The sequence below is a fragment of the Nycticebus coucang genome, chromosome 3 (assembly GCF_027406575.1).
Source record: "Nycticebus coucang isolate mNycCou1 chromosome 3, mNycCou1.pri, whole genome shotgun sequence".
Lineage (NCBI taxonomy): Eukaryota > Metazoa > Chordata > Mammalia > Primates > Lorisidae > Nycticebus > Nycticebus coucang.
This window is the reverse complement of record NC_069782.1, coordinates 123,526,061-123,543,712: the sequence shown is the minus strand read 5'-3', so window position 1 is coordinate 123,543,712 and position 17,652 is coordinate 123,526,061. Positions and strand designations below refer to the sequence as shown.

The following is a 17,652-nucleotide window of genomic DNA, read 5'->3' as shown; positions in this document are numbered from 1 at the left end:
TTGCAGGTGTGAGCCACCATGCTGGCTGTTGTCTTCTTTTAAGAAATTGCCACTGTCACCCCTATCTTCAGTTACTACTACCGAGACCAGCCAGCAGCTATCAATATTGAGGTAAGACCCTTCATTAACAAAAAGATTATGACTCATTAAGCTCAGATGATCACTAGCATTTTGTAGTAATAACATATTTTTAAATGAAGGTATGTGGTTTTTTTTAGACATAGTGCTATTGCACATTCAGTAGACAACACAGTGAAAACATAACTTTTATATGCACTAAGAAACCAAAGGAATCCATGTGACTCACTTTATTGTATTTTTGCTTTACTGCCATGATCTGGAACCAAACCTGCAATATCTCTGAGGTATGCTTGTATTCCATTTGGATTATCTTAGAAAGGATCTTATTTTTCTTGAACAAAACACACTAAATTTAATAGAGGTTGCCTCTGGGGAATAATGCTGGGATATTGAGAATGGAAAGGAACTTTAGTAATACTCTGTATTGTTTGAGTTTTAAACTGTGGTAATTTATTACTTTCATAATAAAAACTAGAAATAAAATGGATATCTCTTCTGGAGTAATATGGTAAAGACAGCACTTCCAAGAAACCAGCAGAATGTTCCAAGGTGCTTTTAATTATTACTTTTGAGGGAAACACTATTAGAACATCTTTAGTGAAATGCTATTTTTAATAAGCTAAAAGAGTGAATTACCAATTAAAAATTTATATGACACTTAGAGAATATGAACATTCATGAAGATAAAAAAAATCTAAAAAATTCAAGGGAGGTGCTTAGACAGTAAAATATCTAAATTCTCCAGCATGCAGAATCAAGCAAAGATATTGTAAGAAGGCGACTTTACTATCTCAAGAATGGAAGAAAAAGTATCCAATGTATTCAGCCCTACTATGAAACTAATTTATGGCTTTCATATGAAAGCTATAACCCAGTTATAACCTAAGACTATGGGGAAGGGGGAGGGGGAGGGAAGGGAAGGGGAGGATGGGGGGAGGGAGGGTGATTGGTGGGATTCCACCTACGGTGCATCTTTCAAGGGTACATGTGGAACTTACTAAATGTAGAATATAAATGTCTTAACACAATAACTAAGAAAATGCCAGGAAGGCTATGTTAACCAGTGTGATGAAAATATGTCAAATGGTCTATAAAACCAGTGTATGATTGCATTAATGTACACAGCTATGATTTAATAAAAAAAAAAAAAAAAAAAGAAGGTGACTTTACTTTTTCCAGATGTTTTGTTAAATGATGCTGTCTCCCCGGGGCTCATTCTGCCCGGATTGTTGCCAAAAATGGACTTCCTGCTTTTCCTTTCTTTTCCTCTGTTAGAGCCAGATGCATTCAGAGTTGACAGGCCTGTTCCCATAAAATGAAAATAAATAAGCCAAAAACCACAAGCAAGGGAACTCAACATTTTCCATCCCTGTTAATGTCTATTTTGAAGTCCTACTACACCCTTGGAACCCGGTAAAGGAGATCTACTAGCAGTTTTAGCTCCATTAATAACAGTATTGCAGGCAATATAGCAAAGTTTTCATCTGTAGGCAAACGCACCAAAGACTGCATGCTTTTTACAGAATGACCACAAAAATCACATCTCCCACACACACACTTAGTTGATGGTGCATCAGAAAAAATTTGAAAAATTGCATGAAAAGAATGTGCTGTAGTCAATATTAAATTATCAGAAGCTAATTATTCCATTCGGGGAGATGAAGCAATAGTTATGAATGAGCTTGAGCGTTAGTGTTATGTTGTCTAGTTCAGTTGCCTAATTTAACACTTCCTTGTCTGTTTCTCAGTTTCCTTATCTACAAAACAGTTTTACACAGGGACTCACTCACGGGGTTAGTCTGAAGATTAAGTGGGAAAATATATTATGATGATAATGAGGCTTCATGGCTTCATTTTCTCATTTCTGGTCCAACCACTCCCTAGATCAGTGGTTCTCAACCTGTGGGTTGTGACCCCTTTTTAACAATGAAAATACATTGCAGCATTAGGAAGGTTGAGAACCACTGCCCTCGATCCTTCATGTCTGGCATGGTGGCTGGTACACAGCAGGAACTTAATATATAATTGTTGAATGAGGATATCAACACATATCATGCAAACCTGGTTCCAAAACAAGAAGAGTGATTTAAAGGCACCAATGAAACTAGAGTTGCTTCTAAATTCTTCCCTCGGTCATAATTGTGCCTTTGGAGTGTAATTCTTTAAGCTAATACTGTATTCAGGAGGCCTTCTTTGAGATGAAAATATACTGTTCAAGAACATCATCTGAGGAGACAGGGTAGAGTAGTGTCTAAGAGCATAGACTTTGGAGTGAGATACAGCTGGATTAAACACTGTTCTTAGCAGTGCAAACTCACACAAGTTATTTAACTTCTCTGAACCATGCCTTCTTCATCTGTAAAAGGGCTGTACTCAGAAATAATGGAGATAACATATACATACAGGTTATCCCTTATCTGAACTGCTTGGGAAGAGAAGTGTTTCAGATTTTGGATATTTTCAGATTTTGGAATCGTACTTACTGGTTGAGCATCCCCAATTGAGAAATCTGAAATCTGAAATGCTCCAGTGAGCATTTTCTTTGAACGTCACGTTGGTCCTCAAATGTTCTGAAGTTGGGAGCATTTTGGATTAGTATATGTACACAACATTTATATACTTAGCTGTTTGTCTTGTGTAGGGATGTGCTCCGTCCATACCAGCTGTTACTACTATAGCTTACTATGGGGCTTCTAAGTTAGGTTTTTTCTTCGGAAGTACTTGTAACAGCATGAATGCACAAACATTGACTATTGAGTTCTCATGCCTTGATCTTTTTTTTTTTCTTTTGAGACAGAGTCTCACTATGTTGCCCTCAGTAGAGTGCCGTGGCGTCACAGCTTACAGCAACCTCAAACTCTCGGACTTAAGCGATTCTCTTGCCTCTGCCTCCCAAGTAGCTGGGACTACAGACGTCCGCCACAAAGCCCAGCTATTTTTTTGTTGCAGTTGTTTAGCTGGCCCAGGCCGGGATCGAACCCGCCACCCTCAGTGCATGTGGCTGGCACCATAACCACTGTGCTGTGGGCACCGCGCCTCATGCCCTGATCTTAATATTTTGTGTGAATTTTGCTCTCAACACAATTATTTAACAATCTTATCCTAAATAAAACTGACGAGGGACCAGAGTGAGGAACTGTGTTCATTCTGGGATTCCACATAACATCCTGCCACCTGTCAATATCTGCCAGAGGTATGTGAGCTCTTCTGTGAAGAGTGTGGCTGTTTTCTTGGGTGGGGAGAGGAAGCAAGATAACAAGGGCTGGGCAATCGATAAAGGGGAAGGACTTTTGATTGCGGGAAGGATCCAGAAAAACAACTGAAAAGAGCAACAAAGAACTGCCATCCACTTTGCTGGCTCATTTACTGATGACAAAGACATTTCCAGAAAGCCAGCTCTGTTCCAGACAGTATGCTAATCGCATTATATACTTTATTGCTCATTTTTATGGCAACCTACAAGTTAGGACTGTTACACATCCTTTATAAATAAGGAATTTAAGGTGCACAGAAGCTTCATACCTATCAGAGTCAAGGTCACTGAGAGACAGAGTGCAGATTTAAACACACGTGGTTTAGTGGCTGCCTCTTTTTCAGCTGAGGTCCTCTAATTTTCTGGATTCTTCTCATCCGTGTTTTTCTTGTGGTTGTGAATGAAAACGTTTTGGTTTCAGACACAGATGTTGAAACATCTGATGATGGCTAAAGCTTCAAGATGGAAATTTAAGATGATCACCTAGCAGAAGCCTGATGGGCGTATAAGAATAAACTGACTCCAAAGCTGGGTATAGGGGTGCACGCCTGTGGTTCTAACTATTTAGGAGGCTGAAGCGGCAGGGTATCTTGAGCCTAGAAGTCTGAGGCCAGGCTGGGCAGCATAGTGAGACAGTGACTCCATAAGGAAAAAAATTCTTAAAAAAAGAATAAATTGATTCCAGAGCATATGATGACATCTTTTCTCAGAAATCCTAATTTGCTTGGGGGTTGTGAAATCAACTCCCTAACTAGACTAGACAAATGATGTACAGTCATGAGCTGAGTAATGACATTTAGGTCAATGATGGCCCATATATCCAACGAATTGTAATGAAGCTGAAAAATTCCTATCACCTCGTGCCATGTCAATTTTCTAACAGCACATGAGTCATGTGTTTGTGGTGATGCTGGTGTCAATACCCTACTGTGCTTCTAGTCAGGTAAAAGTATAGTGTGTGCCCTTACGTACAGTACATAGTACTTGATAATGATGATACGTTACGGGTTTATGTATATAGCATACTATACTTTTTGTCATTATTTTAGAGCGTACTCCTTGAACTCATATATTTAAAAGAGTTAACTATAAAAAGAAAAGAAAAAGAAATAGTGAGATAAGCATATTATTTAATAAAATGAAGGTAATCATTTTTAGACGACTAAAAAAATAAAAATAAAAAAGTTAACTATAAACTAGCCTCAGGTAGGCCCTTCAATAGGTATTTCAGAAGAAGGTTATAATAGGAGGTAACAGCTCTGTGTGTGTTGTTGCCTCTGGAGACTGTCTAGCGAGACGATGTGGAGATGGAAGACAGTGATACTGATGATCCTGGCCCTGGGGAGGCCTAGGTAATGTGTGTGTTTGTGTTTTTTTTTTTGTTTTGTTTTCTCAATAGAATCTCACTCTTTTGTCTGGGCTAGAGTGCCGTAGTATCATCATAGCTCACTGTAATCTCAAACTCCTGGGGTCAAGTGATCCTTATGTGTTAACCTCCTGAGCAGCTGGGAACACAGGCACCCATCAGCATGCTTGGCTAATTTTTACATTTTTTCATAAAGACAGGGTCTCACTATGTTGCCCAGGTTAGTCTCAAGCAATCCTTCCGCCTCCTCCTCCCAAAGTACAAGGATTACAGGCATAAGCCACTGTACCTGGAAATGTTTTAGTTTTTAACAAAAAAGTAAAATAAAAAATTTTTAAAATAGAGTAAGATAACGATATAAAGAAAGAAAATGTATATGTACAGTTGTACAATGTGTTTAAGTTTTAAGTGTTATTATAAAAGTCCAATAGTTTTACAAGTAGAGTCCTAAGAATTAGTATTTTAATCAAGTTGTCTGGATAATTCTAGAGATTTCAACAAATGTGGTAAACCAGGATTCTATTAAAATACAATTTTGAGTGAGGAAACTAAGGTTCACAGGGGATTTGCCTTGGCCAAAGTCACGGGTCACGGTAACTAAGAGCCCAGGTCTCTGCCCAATGACCTTATCCTTGCTACTTAGCTCAAGGATGGAGCATGTGATAAGGGCTCCAGACTGACAGAGCAGGGCACCCCTGGCCACAGTGATTGGTTAACATTTGGGGAAAGGACTTAGTGGCAATGAATCTTCTGCTGGAAGTTCTGGAAGAGACTCCCATGCTGACATTGAATCTGGAAGCATCCAGTACCCACCTGCTGTAGCCCTCTTACAACCACAAAGGGAATAAATGGAATGAAACCAACACAGTGGAGGCAGAATAAGAAAGAGAGAGAAACAGCATATGCCTTAGGTCAAGCTGCACCTGAAAGTCTGTATCTTCATTTCTCAGTACATGAGCCAACACATTTCCTTCTTTGCGTAAGTCAATTTTTGCCATTTTCAAACAAGAGACTTGACTGATACACTTTTGTGAATCAGTTGAAACCCTGGGCAAATTACTTCATCTCTTTTAAACTTGGTTTTACTTAAAAATGGGAATAATACCACTTACCTCATGGAATCATAAATGGTCCAAAAGATGATGTATGCAAAATACTTAGTGCAAACCCTGGCAAGTACTTAATACACTTCAGTCATTCAGTATTATGAATATATTATTGTTACCATTGCTATTAACTATTATGAAAAGACACTATGTGATTTGGAAAATGAATATTTTGTGGTATTTTTCTTCATGAGCATCAAAACAAATTATAATAACAAAAGTATTTAGAAGGTATTATAATGATAATTTCAGCAACACCATTTGGTTATTTGGGGACTGTTCACAATGCCCAATTAAATAAATAGCATACTTTTATCTTTGGGATCTTTAAATGTTATAGATCATTATTAGCCACTCTTACCTGGAAATTTTACTGCTTGGCAATAGATGACAAGGTCAGAAAGCTCGGGTGCAATCTGTCTGCTTTCCTTTTTATTCTGAGGAAGATAAAATTCTTCTCCCAGTTCCATGTCATAAACCTATCAAGGAAAATGATACCATTTTACATGGAAGGTCTATGCCACCCACCTCTGAGTTCCCAAAGCTCCATATTTGTACTTCTCTGGCGTCATCAGTGTGTTTCGCCTTGCTCGGTTCATTATCCACACTCATGTCCTGACAGCTTTCCTAGAGTAAAAGCTTTCTGAGGGCAAGGAATAAACCTAATTCATTCTTCATCTTCCCTCAGTGCACAGTCCATTGTCTTACGAGTGGAATAGTCAGTGCCCCTCTGTTCAATAAATCAAAGATTGACTGTGTATCTTCTATAGCACTGATTTTCAATCAGTGTGCTGTGAAAAATTTTAAAGATCATTAATTAAATTTTTTTTTTTTTTTTTTTTGTAGAGACAGAGTCTCACTTTATGGCCCTCGGTAGAGTGCCGTGGCCTCACACAGCTCACCGCAACCTCCAACTCCTGGGCTTAAGCGATTCTCTTGCCTCAGCCTCCTGAGTAGCTGGGACTACAGGTGCCCGGCTATTTTTTGGTTGCAGTTCACTCGAGGCCGGGTTTGAACCCGCCACCCTCGGTATATGGGGCCGCTGCCTTAGCGACTGAGCCACAGGCGCCGCCCCATTAATTAAATTATTTCCAAAAAAAGTTCAAAGCTCAGTAAGCATATTCTTTTTTTTTTTTTTTTGTAGAGACAGAGTGTCACTTTATGCCCCTCGGGTTGAGTGCCGTGGCATCACACAGCTCACAGCAACCTCCAACTCCTGGGCTTAAGCGATTCTCTTGCCTCAGCCTCCCAAGTAGCTGGGACTACAGGCGCCCGCCACAACGCCCAGCTATTTTTTGGTTGCAGTTCATCCGGGGCCGGGTTTGAACCCGCCACCCTCGGCATATGGGGCCGGCGCCCTACTCACTGAGCCACAGGCGCCGCCTTTTTTTTTTTTTTTTTTTACTTTTTTGATTAAAGTAATTTAAATGTACTGCAGAAGTTCAGCTATAGGTTCAAGTATGCTGTGAGATTAAAAAAAAAAAAAGGTTGAAAAACACTGTTTTTAAGCTAATGTTTTGAACACATTTTATTATTCTGTTCTCCAATAATATCTTGACAACTATATCTAAAGATTTGCTCAGGGTCTATATATGCTGGGAGGCCCTTGAGGGTAGGATCTGAGTATCTCATTTATCTGTGTGTTTGCAATGTCATTTCTCTTTTAACACTTCACAATCTGGCCCCGTTTATCTTCTTGGTCACCCCAAATGCTTTTAAAACTTCTTGCAGTTCCCTTAACATATCAAGCTGTCCTCTTGGCCTGAATGCCCTGTTTTTGTCTGCTTGGTTAAATCTTCCTTCTTAAATATCACTTTTCCTGAGAGCCTGTTCTTGATTCTCTGATAACACAATGTGATCACGACTCCTTGCATTTACCTACAAGCACTGTTTACGTGTCTGTCTCCATCATTAAACCACCTCCTGTGCCACATCAGTGCCTGCTGCACATAAACCGTCAGCAGGCTTTTGCAAATGGAAATGAGTGTCCCATAATAGCACATGAACTTGAGCATCTAAGGCAGGGGTCCTCAAACTACGGCCCGCGGGCCACATCCGGCTTGCAGGGTGTTTTTGCAGCTGCTGCCTGTCCTACTTAGCAGCTGACTCGTCCCAGGCCCGCAGTGCGCATCTGTGGAATGTGAGCCAAACTCTCCGACTCCCCTGCATTTATATTCTGATTGCTATTCAGTTGTGTATGATGTTGTATGTTATGTGCTGTGTAAGCTCCAGTTCACACTGTTGCGATCTCTGAGCAGTGCAAGTTCAGCCACATGCTTGTATGGCTGAACTTGCATTAGATTCAGAAGAAAAAAGGCATATGTGCCTTCTTTATTCCTGCAGTGGAATCTGATCACATGGGTCTTCTCACCCATGCGATCAGATGCCTGTGCGAGTTCACAGATTGCAGCGCAGCTCACACAGGGTAGTGTGAACTGGAAAGGTGGTGGAGGAACTGGCTCTGTAATCATGCCGGTTTCCACACCGCACCAGTGTGAGCCTGAGGTAAAAGCAGAGTTCCACCATATGGGCACTGGCGAGGCTGAAATGATGTGGACTGGCAATGCTGCATTGATGGACACTGATCAGACTGCATTCATGGGCAGTGCAGTCTATATTTCTCTGTGTTTGCAAAGTTATTGCTGGTATATTGTTTTTGTAGCACTGTATATATATATTGGTATTTTACCAATAGCAATTTGGAATCCCTAGGAAACAATGATATCAAGAAAGAGAAAAATTCAGTCGGAGTGTATGATATTCAAAAAACAATGGACTTGTGATTACTTTTTCATACAGCATAAGGAAAGAGCTGTGTGTTTGATATGCCAGAATATAGTGTCTGTGTTAAGAATACAATTTGTGTCGACACTATCAAACTCAACATAAAGATAAATATGATTGGTTGGAGAAGTGAGAAAAGGTAAAATATTAAAACTGAAAAATGCATTGACAACTCAGCAAAATACTTTTGTGAAGCAGAAGCAGCTAAATATTTCATCACTGCGAGCAATTTTTCAAGTTGCCAAGCTAATAGCGTGTACTGGCAGACCATTTGTGGAAGGAGAATTTGTCAAAGAATGCCTTCTTTCTGTTGCCAAAGAGATGTGTCCAGAGAAGGTCGATTTATTTAGTACAGTGAGTCTTTCAGGACCTACAATTACACGAAGGATTGAAGAAATGGGAGACAATTTGCATCAGCATTTGCAAAACTCGACAAAAAAACTTTCCTATTTTTCCTTGGCACTCCACGAAAGTAATGATGTTCATGATTCTGCACAACTTTTAATTTTTATTCGTGGGACGAATGACTATTTCAAAGTCACAGAAGAGCTTGCTGCACTGCGAAGCTTCAAAGGAACAACTACAGGACAGGATATCTATGAAAAAGTTTGCCAAACTGTGAATGGTTTGGAGCTGAACTGGGCAAAACTAGCCAGTGTGACAACAGATGGTGCTCCTAGCAGGGTGGGGTCTAAGAAAGGAGTAATTGCTCACATTAACCAAGAGATGGACAAACATAACCATTCTCATCCAATAGCCATACACTGCCTCATCCACCTACAAGTGCTGTGTGTAAATCATTGAAGTGGGATTCTGTTATGAAAATTGTGGTATTTTGTGCTAACTTCATTAGAGCTAATGCACTAAACCACAGACAATTTCAGGAATTTCTGTCTGAGCTAATTTCTGTCTGTTGCCTATGAAGATGTTCTGTACCACACACAAGTCCGAAGTTCGTTGGGTGAGTTGAGGGAAAGTTTTGAAACATTTCTATGAGTTACTTCCACAGATTACAGTTTTTCTGCTTTCAAAAAACAAAGAAGTAGCAGAGCTCAATGATGCAGAATGGAAATGGCACCTTGCCTTTCTGACAGATGTAACTGAGCTACTCAACAGTTTCAATGTGCAACTTCAAGGAAAGGGGAAGCTCATCTGTGATATGCAATCACATGTGAAAGCCCTTGAAGTAAAATTAGGCCTCTTCATCAAACAAGTGAAGGAGGAAAATTTCTGCCGTCAAAATCTGTTAGCGGAAAAACCATTTGTTGCATCCCCAAACAAAACATGTGTGGATTCACTGGAAAAGTTGCAAAAGGAGTTCCAATTTAGATTTAAAGAGCTTCATCTCCATGAACAGGACATACAGCTTTTCCATAACCCATTTTCTATTGACATTGAAAATGTGGATATGATTTACCAAATGGAACTGGCTGAACTGCAGAATTGTGACTCTCTGAAAGACACATTCAAGTCAAGCAGCCTTCCTAATTTCTATGCATCTTTCCCCTCTGAGACATACCCTAACCTCAGGAACCATGCACTCAAAATGGCAACCATCTTTGGCAGCACTTATGTCTGTGAACAGACTTTTTCCAGAATGAAACATCTGAAATCTCCAACCAGATCTAGACTAACTGATGCACACTTGCATCACTTGTTATGACTAGCAGTGACAAATATGGAACCGAACATTGACCATCTCGTTAGCCAAAAGCAGGCCCATAGTTCCCATTGAAATACTGGTAAGTTTGTTGATTTAACTTTACTTGTTCTTCATTTTAAATATTGTATTTGTTCCTGTTTTGTTTTTTTTACTTCAAAATAAGATATGTGCAGTATGCACAGGAATTTGTTCATAGTTTTGTTTTTTTTTTTAAACTGTAGTCCTGCCCTCCAATGGTCTGAGGGACAGTGAACTGGCCCCCTGTTTAAAAAGTTTGAGGACCCCTGACCTAAGGTAAGGTGAGGGGAAAAGTGAAGGGAAAGGATAGGGAGGAAGTGAAATCCCACTGGAAACTGACGAGAGTATCCCATGGTCCAAGTGTCATTTAAAGCAACCATTCACCCACCTTTCCTTTGTTGTAAGAAGAGTTATCTGCTTTCTTTATCCTCTTGGGGATTTCTTCACTATACTCAAACTGAAGCTTGTCATTACTTGATTTATTTTCAGGTCTGTCTTCCAAAATGTTGTCTGAAAATGAATTAGAAAAGCTACAGTGAAAAAGAACCAAACAACACACTTACGAGCTAGCTACATGTATATCAGTTTGAAGACATCAGATACTTGTACTTATTTGCAAGAATGAAGCTCTGGCTACTTGTTATTGAAAGGATGACTTGAAGCATAATTTTAAAAATTGGGTTGGTATGTTTATTTTCAATTTAATTGACTCATTTACTTGTAGTTTTGGTACCACATAGACATTATCTAAATGAAAATGCTCATGTTCATACAGGTGATCTAAACTGTGCAAACATTACAGATGCTATCCTGCATCACGAAGCTGAAAGCACACTAATTTAGGAAGGATTTAGAGGCCGAAGAACTTCTAGCTGGTATATACATGATGCAATCATTCTCATTTTGAAATGAAGCTATTTGCTTCTTTCGCCTTGAGAAATGTCAAAACTAAGGGGGAAGCGGAGACTTATTGTGTGCAATGGAAAGCTTTCACATTTACAATTAACAGGGAAGCAAAGTTTTGAATGATTGTTATTAATTTACTAAGTGATAATCATAAGAACAGGAATCAAAATACATCTGAACACAAGAGATAATCTTATACTTTGCTCCTTTTTTTCTTTGCATTTCTATTCAGAATGATTCTAAAGGTGTTAGAGGTATATCATGATTATGCTCTTTTAAAATGAAAACCAAGAAAGGTAATTTCTTACTCAAGGTTTACTATCTCATCAGACCATAAATGCTTAGATCAAAATATCCTTATACCAAATCAGTTCCATGCAGGCTGCAAGAAGTAAACAAGATATGTACTTTCATTACATTTATATACATAGAAGTGTCACAATTTCATGCGAATCAGGCTTAAGAAATTGGTAACAGAGTACTGACATCCATGCAGTTAAAATTCCCAGTACAAATGGTGTTTACCTTCCTGACCGTTAGGAGCGGGGGAGGCAGTAAGGACATCTGCTACAGAAAAACAGAATGAGAAAGGCCATAAAAGTAAGGAGAATTCAGACAAAAGGCCAGATAAACTAAAGGAAAGTATGGAGCAAAGCATAAATAACAACAGCTTAGATTTCAAGAGAAATGAAACAAGGAATGCTGTATATATAGATTCAATATTTTAGCTATTAAGAGATGCAAGGGCTAGCATTTGGAAATGCAAACATTGTTACATGAATCATGCAAAGGGTTGCTACATTCACTACATTCACATTACGTATTTCAGCTACTGACTGCTGTAACACTCCCAATATGTCTTTCTTTCAAATGAATAGAAATCAATTGACTTGTTAAAATCATGCAATCATTGTCATAGAGTATGTTTACATTCATTTGTAAACTCATATTTGTGCTCCAGTATATGTTCAAAACTAGTCACTGGTAAACAATAAGTTTGGGGAAAAAAATCTATAATTTTTTCATTAAATTCAATAAAATAAAAACTCAATAAGAATTTATTATCCAAAAGGCAGAGTAGCAATTTCCCAAAATGTATGACCCTCCTTTGCAACTTCCTTAGGATTTTCTTGTAATAATTCTGTGGCTAGGCATCATCTCATTATTATAGCCAAAAGGGATGTTATACTAATTCCTTCATCGTATGGGTATGAAAACTGAGGACTAGAGCTGTCACAGAGATAAACTCGGCATCCTGATTTTAGAGATGAGTTCTTAACCTGGGATGCCTGGGAGGGCCACAGGTCCTCTGAGGTGACAGGTCACAGCTTCCCTCTGATTCTCATTACAAGAAGTGTAGAGACCTTTGCGGTCCCCCTAAGAAGCTGGTAACAGGTCTCCCCACAGCAGGGAGGTTTGTATTATCTTTTCATCCCCGCTGGAGAAGTGGAGATGACAGAGAAAAGCACAGAGATGCGTGAGGCATCACAGTCACCTTCAAAGGTGAGTGGCCGACGAAGTGTTTAACAGTTGCATGTGGAAGCCTTAACAGGACAGGCTCTAATAGGTCACCAAATAACGACAAAGCCTGTCTGGCAATCGGCCAGTCAGAGGGGTCTTCTGGTGAAATGAAAATACTCATGTGGTGGTAGTGGATTTAAGTTGTCACAGATCACACATGTTAGTGCTAGAGGTGGGGGAGAACGTCACTAAATGCTTCTCAGAAACTTTTTATTACACATCTGAGACCTCTAAGGCCAAAAGTGGTGAAAAGACACTGCCTTGGTCCTTGGTCTCACAGCCCACTGGAGCAGAGTCTGATGGAGACTCCTCATCAACACAAGGGTTTTTTTTTTTTTGAGAGAGTCTCACTATGTCACCCTTGGTAGAATGCCATGGCATCACAGCTTACAGCAACCTCAAACTGTTGGGCTTAAGCGATTCTCTTGCCTCAGCCTCCCAAGTAGCTGGGACTACAGGTGCCCGCCACAATGCCCTGCTATTTTTTTGTTGAGGTTGTCATTGCTGTTTAGCAGGCCCGGGCTGGGGTTGAACCTGCCAGCCCCGGTATGTGTGGTCGGCGCCCTAACCACTGAGTTACAGGCAATGAGCCTGCACATGGGTTTTAAAAAATCCATGGAACTATCTTAGAAATTTGGTGGTATAGTCTTAAATTTTACTTTCCCAACTGAAAATAAACCAGAAAGATCCTTCTCTGACCTGTTCATTTTGTCCTTTGGAAATAAAAAACCATTTATAACGATATTTTTTAAAGCTCTCTCCTTTCCTGGTCTCAAAAGTTCAGAAAAAGTACAGAAGTCATTCATGAAAGAGAATATAAATTTATCTTCTAGTGGACTAAGTTCTTATTGGGGCAAACGACATCTGGATTAGTTGATTTCTCAGGAGTGTTTTTCATTTCACATCCAAATCAATTTGTTTTTCTATAGGACATAATCATGACTGTAGTAGAAATCCATGGGGAAAATGAATCAATATAAAAATTTCATATTCCCATGACTTTTCAGGTATAGGCTGCAAAGAAATTGTCTTGATTCCTTTTAATTTTCTTCCTCTTATTCTCTGATGAGATGTGCTTCTTGTATTATCTTATGGGGTTTCAGGGCAAGTAAATTGGCTTTTAATTGATAGCATGAAGCAATCAACTATCACTAAGGACAAATATAAAATGCACACAGCCTTGTATTGTATTTGGGAGTAGAAAGAGACTGCCTTATAACCAGTGATGGAGGTTCACAAAACTGAACCATGGCTGGCAACAACCCTAAGTGGTTGTCAGTTCTCTTGACACCAAATGGTTGCTCATCTGAGAATATTTGTATGTTTAACAAAACAATTATTCTACACAGAAAAATATATTTCACATATATTATGTCTATGTAAATGGGAACCTTGACATTTTCTCAGTCTCAGACTATACTACGTCTCTCAAAAACAATTTATCAGCAATGGTACCTGAGAAAACATTTTGCAGTCTCCAGCAAATGACATGAATTTAGTGCAAATGAAACACATTTGAAACTTCATTCTCACGCGGGAAGAATCCTTCCCTAGTAATCCGTAGTTAACATCATCCCTGTGATTTTTTTGTACTGTGGCATTAGCTATCACCCATGCTTTTTCTCTTTGGTGGGGCCAGAAGGAAATGACCTACTGACTTTTTTAGTACTGTGTATGAGAACCAGGGAGGAAGGGAAATGCATTTCCTTCCTTTTCCAAACTCCTGGAATGCCAGTGTGAGAGCAGCACGAAGGAGCCGAGCTCCGAGTGGCGATGCTGCCCCCTGCAGGCAGTGCAGGAGGGAGAAAGGATTCAGCCATTGTCCACCATTCTTGCCAAGAGCATCAGCCACCAGAAACTGCAAACTTGAAGATGCTGTAATTCCATCCTTTCTTCTAGAAATCCTTGCTTCTTCCAGCACCCACCTCATCTTGCCTTGAGTGGTGGCTGTGGTGGCTAACAGAATCCTTTTTCCTCATCTTGGTCCTCACTCAGTGACCAGATTCAGAAACTCTTGGACAATATTATAATCATCTGAATTATTATTATTATTTTTTTTTTTGCAGAGACAGTCTCACCTTACCGCCTTCAGTAGAGTGCCATGATGTACACAGGACTCACAGCAACCTCTAGCTCTTGGGCTTCCGCGATTCTCCTGCCTCAGCCTCCCAAGCAGCTGGGATTACAGGCGCCTGCCACAACGCCCAGCTATTTTTTTGGTTGCAGTTCAGCCGGGGCTGGGTTTGAACCCACCACCCTCAGTATATGGGGCTGGCGCCTTACTCACTGAGCCACAGGCACCACCCAATCATCTGAATTATTGATCTCTGGAGCTCCAGGTTTATTTTTGGGGAAAAAAAGCCATGAAAAATCATCTAAGCATTTCCCTGCACACAGCACAGGGTCTGGCTTCTCTTACCATCAGAGAGGGATTCATAGTCGTAGTCATATTCATCTTCTTCCTCTTCCTCTTCCTCGTTGTTCGCAGGTGGGGGGTTAGCATTCCCACCAGTGTAAGCCTGTGCTTGCATGGATGCTAGTTGATGAGCCTGTAAGATAGCAATAATTAAAAACTGCAAATGCTAAGCTTTTATTTATAGCCTTTAAAATTACCACTCAATGTTTACCGTAGCCATTAAAAGTGGCTTAACCTATTTTCATCATTTGTGAGAGAAAAAAATATCTAGTTTACTTAAAATGCAGGGTCAACACTTGGGTGAATGCCAACATTCCTACAGGAATAGTCCTGGAGTTTTTAGAAATAATCACAAGGAAGCTGTGTGCCAGGTTCCCTGAGGCTTCTCCCTCCAAGAGAAGCCTTTGGTGCTTTGGAGAACAACCTCAATCCCAAATGACTGAAGAATGTGAAGCAGCCCATCGGTTTTTGAAAGGTTAATCTCTGCTAGGAAATCAATTTTTTTTTTTTAGTTCTCAAAATACCTATAGGCTCAGACCTTGAGAACAATATTTGAACCCCTGTGGATAAAGAAACAAAAAACAAAAATAGTTGTTGATAAAACAACAAAAAATAGATAAACAAAGAGAGTTTTTTCAACAGACTCTACATGAACTATAAATCACATTAACAAAACAGGCCTAGAAATGTTAGGAACCTTCATGTGTGTGGCCAGGGACATGATGTGCTTCCGTGATTTACGGGCATCACAGTGTAAGTCTCTCACTGTAAGACATCCGGTGATGGTGTAAGACATAAGCATCAATACGGGTCCTGTCACCTAGCATGAGGAAATGATCAGCAATACGGGAAAGGATACTCGTGTGAGCTAAAAGCAGGAAACAACTTAAAGGTCCAACAACAGAAGAATGAGGTCAATGAACACTGGTATACTCACTTAAAAGAATGAGATGTGAAAAAATAATTGATATATCTTTATTGAATAAAGGAATGTGTTGAATATTTACATATTGATTATAATATATATGTATATTACATATATTATATACATACACAATTCATGTGTGTATGTCTATATAAATTATCTATTTTATATGTGGGAACATATATATCTATGCATTTAAATATATACATAGGTAAAAATACATATAATTCTGTATTCTTTTTTTATACATGTATATAAAGCACAAAGACATTCCTAAAAGGCTAGACATTAAAGGTTAATATGGCTGGGGTTCTTCCCTTGTTCTTGTGTCACAGACTCCTCTGGCAGTCTGATGAGGTGTGGTCCCTTCTTAGAATGATATATTTTTTTTTTTTGTAGAGACAGAGTTTCACTTTATGGCCCTCTGGTAGAGTGCCGTGGCGTCACACAGCTCACAGCAACCTCCAACTCATGGGCCTAGGCGATTCTCCTGCCTCAGCCTGCTGATTAGCTGGGACTACAGGTGCCCGCCGCAATGCCCGGCTATTTTTTTGTTGCAGTTTAGCCGGGGCCAGGCTTGAACCCGCCACCCTCGGTATATGGGGCCAGCGCCCTGCTCACTGAGCCACAGGCGCCGCCCAGAATGATATTTTTAAATGGATAAAATAAAATGATTACAAAGGCAGGAAACAAGGTGGAATACAGTTATTAAATGTTAGAAAAACAAATTTGTTAGATGGGCATTGTGGCGGGAGCCTGTAGTCCTAGCTATTTGGGAGGCTGAGGCAAAAGAATGGCTTAAGCCCAAGAATTTGACGTTCCTGTGAGCGAGACTGTCTCAAAAAAAGAAAAAAGAAAGAAAAACAAATTTGTGCTATTAGAATCCATGCATTTCTTTATTAACACAGCAAAAAAAGTGTTTTTTTCCTTGACCTATGGTGGCGTGTCAAGCAGCATTTTTAAAAATAGGATAAGCATACATAATTTTTAGAGACATTGGCAACAACTTTGAAGTAATATGAAAAATCTGTCATTTCTATTGGTGACAAAAATACAGGTATTGCCAATGTTACTGTGCTTTGTTCTCTACATTTATAATGAAAAGAAGTGCTAAGTATCAGTTAGAAGTTTGTGAAAATAAAGATGTAATATATTATTTTCCATTTACACTCATGGACTCCTTGGTTTCTCTCTGTGGCTATTACCAAGGTTAAGAACTCCTGCAATGTAGGTTGTGTTTGATCTCGGAATTATATGTGTTTTAAAATAATTCTCTATTCTCAAATGTTTTTGAAATGTATTAATATCACCTTTATAATAAAGGTATATATATAAGAAATATACACCTTAGGCTATATCTGCATTTAGACAAAATATATTACAATCTCTTCCATTCCATACACCTGGACGTTGTTTAGGCTGAGATTTCTCAAAGTGGATTTTTTTTTTTTTTTGAGACAGAGTCTCATTTTGTCACCCTTGGTAGAGTGCCGTGGCATCACAGCTCACAGCAACCTCAAGCTCTTGGGCTTAAGTGATTCTCTTGCCTCAGCCTCCCAAGTAGCTGGGACTGCAGGTGCCAGCCACAATGCCCAGCTATTTTTTGGTTGTAG

At 39.4% G+C, this 17,652-nt stretch overlaps 1 protein-coding gene across 6 annotated transcripts in view; it reads right to left on the bottom strand.

Annotated features, from left to right (window-relative positions):
- PLCE1 (phospholipase C epsilon 1) overlaps positions 1 to 17,652 on the bottom strand; it is a 310,555-nt gene that overhangs the window by 36,239 nt on the left and 256,664 nt on the right. For all 6 annotated transcript variants that reach the window (XM_053583635.1, XM_053583634.1, XM_053583637.1 and 3 more), the window contains 4 exons: positions 15,118 to 15,247; positions 10,660 to 10,781; positions 6,168 to 6,285; positions 1,252 to 1,383 (listed from right to left, as the gene is read on the bottom strand). In XM_053583635.1, the coding sequence (XP_053439610.1) occupies positions 1,252 to 1,383; positions 6,168 to 6,285; positions 10,660 to 10,781; positions 15,118 to 15,247 (502 nt within the window). The remainder of the gene's footprint in view (positions 1 to 1,251; positions 1,384 to 6,167; positions 6,286 to 10,659; positions 10,782 to 15,117; positions 15,248 to 17,652) is intronic.